This window comes from Macrobrachium nipponense, chromosome 29 (genome assembly GCF_015104395.2).
Source record: "Macrobrachium nipponense isolate FS-2020 chromosome 29, ASM1510439v2, whole genome shotgun sequence".
Lineage (NCBI taxonomy): Eukaryota > Metazoa > Arthropoda > Malacostraca > Decapoda > Palaemonidae > Macrobrachium > Macrobrachium nipponense.
In genome coordinates, this window is record NC_061092.1 from 74,767,686 (window position 1) to 74,776,375 (window position 8,690).

An 8,690-nucleotide genomic window follows, 5' to 3' on the forward strand; every position below is an offset into this window, starting at 1 on the left:
TGACTTGAGTAAACTGAAAGAGATTGCAGAAAAAAGGGAGGAACTGAACGAGAAATACAAAGTATACAGGAGAGAGGACTAAACAACACAACAGATGTAAAACAGAGGCTTAAGGCCAAAGCACATAAGATCCAACGGTACATGAACAAGAATAAGGTATACCAACAGAACAAATTATTCGGAACCAACCAGAAAAGACTATACAGCCAACTAACAGGAGAAGACAACCACCAAGAAATTCCTGAAGCCGAACCAAGCAAGAGACTCTGGGAAAACATATATGGAGCAATCCAGTATTACGCAACAAACATGCAACATGGCTCTAGGAAGTCAAGGAAGAAGAAACAGGGAGAATAAAACAAAGATTCACACTGACATCACGACAGACACAGTCAGACACCAACTAAAGAATATGCCCAACTGGAAAGCCCAAGGTCCCAATAAAGTCCATGGATACTGGCTCAAATACTTCAAGGCCCTACACCCAAGAATAGCAGAATAACTCCAGTGTAAATGCAGCTTTTTATAGAAACCAATTGTGTATATAATAATTTAATAAGCTTTGTTTTTCAACTTGGTGATTAGGGTTAAATTATGCTAAAGATATTTTGTCCAATTTACATGTAAACATTGTTCAGTCTATTTTGGATTGTTACTGCTGTAATTTGTTTGTTTGTTAATTGTTGTTGAGTAGTTCTTGAAAATATTGTTTATCCTGGTAGTTATCAGTGTTGGAATTACACTGTAACAGTTATAAGTTTCTGGAAATAGGATCAAGGTTTTTTGATGACTGACAGACCAGGAGAAGTCTTCGAAGTGTAAAAAACATTTCTTTGGAAATTCGTTTTGTTTGTATTGGATGTAGCTTAGAGTAACACAGATGTAAGTTTATTTCTTTACTGAAATTTGTATATATTCTGTTTAATGTTTGTGGTGTTTTGTAGTTATATCAAACTATAATCAATGCTTTGTTTGTTATGGAATTTCTATTTTTAGTAAGTTTGTATATTTTGTTGTTTTCAGTTTCTTGAACCTCGTCGCCTTGTACTACTAGCAAAGTACTCCTCATTGGTTCTCTGGTCTTGGAGTAATGACCAACTATAAGCCCTTACAGCAACGGTCAACTTAAGTTGTAGTGCTTAGTGTTAAGTGATTTAAAGCTTTAAGTTGGTTTAATGTGTTTAGTGATGTCAACTTGAACTTTATATCAAATTTTTAATAAAGTGTGACGTGAGTAACAGATCTGTGTCTTTTCTACATCTAATCCCTGTGGCTTTGAAGAAAACGGCAGCTACATGAGTTCAAGAAAATCTCGTGATTGAAAATGCAGGAATCTAGCGAAGTTGCTGGGTCTATAGTCAGTGAAGATTGTCTCGATGAAGTGATACAAGAGCAAAAAAAAACTTTGAAAAATGCCCAAACTGCTGCTCTGTCTGCCGTGACCAAAAGGAGAAATGAGATCTTTAGACTAATGGATAATTGTGATAATCTTCATCTGGTGAAGTCTGAAGTGATTATTTTGTGCAAATTACGTGATAAATATGATGAATGTTTTCAGCAATATGAGAAGCATTTAACAGATTCCAGTGAACGAAACACAGTAAATAAGAGGCATTCAGAAAATACAGCATCTATCGATCGTTTCATTACAGAAATGAATAATTGGGTCAAGGAAAGTGAATTGCAATTAACTGCAGACCTTGATAGAAAAAGTCTTTGTTCCTCATCCACTACCAGGACCAAGTCTAGCAGAACTAGTGTAAGATCTGCTCGCCTCAAAGAGAAAGCTAGACTAGCAGAATTGATGGCTCAACATGCTATGAGAGAAAAAACAAAAGTGATGGAAGAGCAAGAACTCAGACTTAAGCAGGAGAGGGAAGAACAAGAATTTAGACTTAGAAAAAAGAAAGAACAATTAGAATTAGAAACAAAAATTGCTATGTCCCAAGCAAGAGAAAGAGTTTATGCTGAAGCTGGCAATATCTCGGATATCATGCCAAAAGATACTCCTTCCCTGTTGAATCCAAATGTAGACCCGTTCCAACCACAACCTTCGGATATAACAGTAGATACTCCGCAGTTGAAAGCGAACGTTCCCTGTAGTTCTAGCCATTGTCGGTTCCCTGAGCCAAATCTTGATATGCAACTACAGTCCCAACAAGAGATGCTCCTGAAGACACAGCAACACATGACTGCAGCAATGTTGCTTCCAAGCATAGAAGTACCAAAATTTAAAGGTGATCCTATTGAGTTTGCCACTTTCATGATGGCATTTGATGCCAGAATTGCCCCAAATGCCTGGCTGGACATTTGAGGGAAGAAAAGGGAGGAGTTGATTTTGTAGATTTGGTTGAATTTGTTTATAAAAAGGCAAAGGCAGCAAACGACCCAACATTCAGCAAGTTTGCTCTTCAAAATAATTATTCAAAGCCTGAAAACAACTCTGGTAGCTTCAAACTCAGATATTGTCAACAAAAGAACAAAAGTTCAAGCTTTGCTACCCAGGCAGAACTGAATCCAGAAAATAGAAAGATATCATTAGTGTCTGAGAAAGAGAAATCATGTCCACTGTGCAAGAAAAACCATGATCTTGATGATTGTTGGAATTTTGCTAAGAAGACCTCTGAAGAAAAAATAGATTTCCTTAAGGAGAGAAGGTTGTGTTTTGGATGCTTTGGTCTCAACCATACCTCTAAAGGATGTATGAAAAGGAAGCAATGTAAGACGTGCTGTAAGAGGCATCCCACATCATTGCATATCGAAGGATTCAAGCTACATAAAGACAATGATAGCTCGTCTAGAAAAGTAGCAAGTGAAATTATTGTTAGCACATGTACTACCAATCATGTCAGTGAAGTAAATACAATATTACAGGCTATTATCCCAGTAAAAGTATATCAGAAAGGAAACACAGTAGTTTTGGACACTTATGCCTTTTTTGATAATGGCAGCACTAGTTGTTTCATCACAGAGAGTTTACGAGAGCAGATTGGTGCATCTGGAACAGAGAAATGTTTAAAGCTCCAAACCATGCATGGCGTAAACATTGTGAATACTTTGGCGGTTAATAATTTGTGTGTTACAGATATGGAAGGAAACAACACTATTGATTTGCCAAAAACCTTTACTCGTCAAGATATCCCAGTGAGTCATCAACAGATACCAAAACCAGAATTGCTCAAAAAGGTAGCCGGTCTGAGGAATATTGCTGATCTGATTCCTGATTATAGAGCAGATCTGGAGATTGGTTTGTTGATTGGCAGTAATTGCCCTAAAGCACTGCAACCATTAGAAGTGCTTCCAGCCAAGGGTCAAGATTCCTTTGCAGTTCTTTACCACCATGGATGGACTGTTAGTGGCCCTTTACATTTTAGATACTCTTCAGAGAAGAACAGTATTTCATGTCACCATGTCTTTCTTCAGGAAGTTGAAAGGGTAAAGGAGTGTATTCATCCTGCAGCTGTGGTCCATATGTTCGAAAGAGACTTTAGTGAGAAAGATGTTGGTAGAGTTCCTGATGAGAAGGGTCTGTCACAAGAAGATCAACAGTTCCTCAAAGAAGTTGCAGAAAACATTCAGTTTACCAATGGACACTACCAGCTTCCCTTACCATTTAGAACCAATAAAGTTAACTTGGTAAACAATAGAGAACAGGCAGTGAAACGAGCACAATGGCAAAGTAGAAAAATGAAACTAAACCCAAAGTACCAAGAAGATTATGTGGAATTTGTCGAGAAATTGTTGTCTGAAGGATATGCTTATAAGGTTCCGGAGGATCAGTCGTATGATGAACAGCCTGCATGGTATCTACCTCATCACGGTGTCTACCATCCAAAGAAGCCAAATAAGATTAGAGTAGTCTTTGACTGTAGTGCTAAATACCAGGGTAGTTCCCTTAATGACAATTTGATGCAAGGTCCTGATATGACTAATTCCCTTGTTGGAGTGCTCATCAGATTTCGTCTAGAGAGGGTGGCCTTGATGGGTGACATAGAATCTATGTTTTACCAAGTGCAGGTACCAAAAGTTCAACATAAATACCTTAGATTCTTATGGTGGCCTGGTGGTGAACTTGAAAGCGAACTTACAGTGTATCGAATGGGTGTTCACATCTTTGGAGCAGTATCATCACCTAGCATCGCCAATTACGCTTTGAGGGCAGCAGCTGACCATGCAAAGGATAAGTATGGTCCAGATGTAGAATGCACCATTAAGACTAATTTTTATGTGGATGATTATTTAAAGTCTGTACCCTCAGAAGAGCAGGCATTAAGACTTGTGAAAGACGTTACGTCAGCATTGAAGGAACGAGGTTTTCGGCTGACAAAGTTTGTGAGTAACAGCAAGCTGGTGTTGAAATCAATCCCGCAAGAGGACCGTTCAAAAGATCTTCAAACTTGTGATCTTGACTATGATGAACTTCATGCAGAAAGAGTTCTTGGTCTTCAGTGGAATATTGAAAATGACTACTTTACTTTCTCCGCAAGCTTGGACCCAAAACCACTTACAAGGAGAGGTATTTTGTCAACAGTTTGTTCCCTCTATGATCCTCTTGGTTTTGTGGCTCCTTTTCTTTTGCCAGCTAAGAGAATTCTTTGCGAAGTTTGTCAGGATAGCAGCTTGGGATGGGATGATGTTATTCCCGAAAAATACCAGAAGCCCTGGAGAAGGTGGCTTGATGATTTACCAATCCTGGGTAACTTAAAGATTCCAAGATGTGTCAAGCCAAAGGAATTTGGTACAGTGACTTCCACACAGCTGCACATGTTTTCAGATGCTAGTAATGAAGGCTATGGTGCTGCAGCATACATAAGACTTTCCGATAGCAGTGGGAGGATTTCTACTGCTCTGCTGATGGGAAAGTCTAGAGTGTGTCCTGTAAAGGCTACAACCGTACCCCGACTGGAATTGACTGCTGCAGTGGTGTCCATAAATCTAGCACAACACATTTTGAAAGAGCTGCAGATTACAGTGGACCAGACATTCTATCACACAGATTCTACAACAGTTCTTCACTATATTTTTAGTGATAGAAAGAGGTTTCCTATATTTGTTGCAAATAGAGTGAAAATAATTAAGGATTTCTCTGAAAATACACAGTGGAGATATGTTCAGAGTAAAGAGAATCCTGCTGATATTGCATCAAGAGGTTTCACAAGTCAGCAAATGCTGAACAGTAACATTTGGTTTGATGGCCCATATTTTCTTAGAGGACCAGAGGAGCTGTGGAAAAATGACATGCCTCAAGATGAGTTTGAATTGGAAGGATCTACAAGTTTTGCAGTACATCCAGAAGATGAGGAGGGAAATGCTGTTGATAAGTTTCTTAAGTATTATTCTTCATGGCATCGGTTGAGGAAGGCTGTTGCAGTGTATCACCGTCTTTTTTTCATACTGAAATCTAAGAGACAAACTAAACTTAATGGTTCAATTACAGCAGATGAATTAGATGCTGCTGGAAAAGCAGTCATCAGATATATCCAGAAGAAAACTTTTAGTAAGGAAGTGGCACTCTTACAAAAGAGCGAAGGGTCAAGGGGCCGAGGACTTTGTAGTAGCAGTAGCATTTATAAACTAGATCCCTTCATTGATCCGCAAGACAGGCTTCTTCGCGTTAATGGACGGCTCTCCAAAGCAGAAATTTCAGCTGACGAAAAGCATCCAATGATATTACCTAGAAAGAGCCATATTACCACTTTGATTATTCGTTACACACATGAAAAATTAGCTCATGCTGGACGCAACCATGTGATGGCAAAACTTAGAGAACTTTACTGGATTATCCGTACCAATGCAAGTGTCCGTCAGGTTCTACAAAGATGTGTCATTTGCAGAAAAATGAGAAACCCTGTTCTTAACCAGAAGATGGCTGATTTACCATTGGGAAGAGTAATTCCAGCTGCTCCATTCACACACACAGGTGTTGACTTCTTTGGGCCACAGGAAGTTAAAGAAGAAAGGCAAATCAGGAAGAGGTACGGTGTATTGTTTACTTGCTTGTCTTCAAGAGCAATTCATAAAGAGACAGCCAATTCCTTAGACACATCGTCCTTCATAAATGCTTTAAGAAGGTTTGTTGCTAGAAGAGGAAATGTAAGGAAGATTTGGTGTGACAATGGGACAAACTTTCATGGAGCCGAGAAGGAGTTGAGGAAGTCACTGCAAGAGATGAATGATGACCAGATCAGAGCTTTCCTCTCAAAAGAAAGCATCAGCTGGACCTTCAATCCCCCTACAGCTAGTCATATGGGAGGTGTGTGGGAACGTCAGATTAGAACTGTGAGAAAGGTCTTGACTCATCTCTTCAAAGAACATGCTGGACGACTGGATGATGAGAGTTACTGCACTCTTCTCACAGAAGTTGAGGCTATAGTGAATGACCGTCCTTTGACCACAGTCAGTGACAGTCCAGATGACTTACAACCACTCAGTCCAGCACAGCTTCTCACACAGAAATCAAGTGTTGTGATGCCACCACCTGGTGTTTTTCAGAAAGGAGATATGTATCTGAGACAGAGGTGGCGATATGTTCAATTCTTGGCTAACTTATTCTGGACTAGATGGCGAAGAGAATATTTATCAACATTACAAGAGAGACAGAAGTGGAACAAGGAAAAGCGGCACATTCAAGTTGGTGATATTGTCCTTGTAAAAGATGATAATCAGTTAAGGAGTAACTGGATGATGGGTCGTGTTATCAGCACTGAAAAGGACAGAACCGGTTTTGTACGAAGTGTAGTTTTGAAGACACAAACATCAGAGCTCCATCGACCCATTCAAAAGCTTGTTCTTCTCCTTGCAGTAGAGGAACAATGATTATAATAGTTATTTTTATTAGGATCAAATGATTTGAGAATATATTACATTTAATATAGATGTTATTTATATCACCTGCATTTATAGATATGATTGATTTTGATAAACAAATAATTTGTTTATAGGGCCGAGAATGTAAATGCAACTTTTTATAGAAACCAATTGTGTATATAATAATTTAATAAGCTTTGTTTTTCAACTTGGTGATTAGGGTTAAATTATGCTAAGATATTTGTCCAATTTACATGTAAACATTGTTCAGTCTATTTTGGATTGTTACTGCTGTAATTTGTTTGTTTGTTAATTGTTGTTGAGTAGTTCTTGAAAATATTGTTTATCATGGTAGTTATCAGTGTTGGAATTACACTGTAATAGTTATAAGTTTCTGGAAATAGGATCAAGGTTTTTTGATGACTGACAGACCAGGAGAAGTCCTCGAAGTGTAAAGAACATTTCTTTGGAAATTCGTTTTGTTTGTATTGGATGTAGCTTAGAGTAACACAGATGTAAGTTTATTTCTTTACTGAAATTTGTATATATTCTGTTTAATGTTTGTGGTGTTTTGTAGTTATATCAAACTATAATCAATGCTTTGTTTGTTATGGAATTTCTATTTTTAGTAAGTTTGTATATTTTGTTGTTTTCAGTTTCTTGAACCTCGTCGCCTTGTACTACTAGCAAAGTACTCCTCATTGGTTCTCTGGTCTTGGAGTAATGACCAACTATAAGCCCTTACAGCAACGGTCAACTTAAGTTGTAGTGCTTAGTGTTAAGTGATTTAAAGCTTTAAGTTGGTTTAAAGTGTTTAGTGATGTTAACTTGAACTTTATATCAAATTTTTAATAAAGTGTGACGTGAGTAACAGATCTGTGTCTTTTCTACATCTAATCCCTGTGGCTTTGAAGAAAACGGCAGCTACATCCAGTATTGTATCACAAATCACCATGCGCCCAAATGGATGACCACAGGACGAACATCCTTAGTCCAGAAAGACAAGAGCAAGGGAAATACAGCCAGTAACTACAGGCCTATCACCTGCCTACCAATAATGTGGAAGTTACTAGCAGGTATCATCAGCAAAAGGCTATACAACTACCTAGAGGATACAAACACTATCCCCCACCAACAGAAAGGAAGCAGAAGGAAGTGTAGGGGCACAAAAGACCTGCAGCTCCTGATAGACAAAATGGTAATGAAGAACAGTAAGAGAAGTGTAATGTGTTGAGAAACACTACTCTCTCATTCTGCTATGTTGAACCTTCTGGGGGTTGTTGTTGGGCGATCTCCCGCCATCCACGAACTGTGACACCAGGAGAAGCATGGGTCTGCTAACTTGTAAATGATATACCAGAATAAAGTACGTGAATTACCAACCTGTCTTCTTGGGACCTATAGAAGTACTAAAGAACGAGGATGCAACAAGAAGGAAAACCAACCTAAGCATGGTATGAATAGACTATAAGAAAGCCTTCAACATGATACCACACACATGGCTAATAGAATACCTGAAAATATATGGGGCAGAGGAAAACACCATCAGCCTCCTCAAAAATGCAATGCGCAACTGGAATACAATACTTACAAGCTCTGGAATAAGACTAGCAGAGGTGAATATCAGGAGAGGGATCTTCCAGGGCGACTCACTGTCCCCACTATTCGTAGTAGCCATTATTCCCATGACAAAAGTACTGCAGAAGATGGATGCTGGGTACCAACTCAAGAAAAGAGGCAACAGAATTAATCATCTGGTGATCATGGACGACATCAAGCTGTATGGTAAGAGCATCAAGGAAATAGATACCCTAATCCAGACTGTAAGGATTGTATCTGGGGACATCAGGGTGGAGTTTGGAATGGAAAAATGTGCCTTAATC

At 38.7% G+C, this 8,690-nt stretch overlaps 1 protein-coding gene across 1 annotated transcript; it reads left to right on the forward strand.

The window, feature by feature from the left end:
* The first annotated feature begins 1,324 nt into the window (after nucleotides 1–1,324).
* Nucleotides 1,325–6,816, forward strand: LOC135206375 (uncharacterized). Its single transcript, XM_064237790.1, has 2 exons — nucleotides 1,325–2,221; nucleotides 2,371–6,816. Exons 1-2 carry the CDS (start codon nucleotides 1,325–1,327, stop codon nucleotides 6,814–6,816), a joined length of 5,343 nt encoding a protein of 1,780 aa, XP_064093860.1.
* The last annotated feature ends 1,874 nt before the right edge of the window (nucleotides 6,817–8,690 follow it).

What these genes read in the sequence shown, in the direction of transcription:
- LOC135206375 (XM_064237790.1), top strand. Translation starts at nt 1,325, where the DNA reads ATGCAGGAATCTAGCGAAGTTGCTGGGTCTATAGTCAGTGAAGATTGT. An exon ending in TGTTGCTTCCAAGCATAGAA is followed by an intron (nt 2,222 to 2,370) that starts GTACCAAAATTT and finishes GTTTATAAAAAG; the next exon opens with GCAAAGGCAGCAAACGACCC.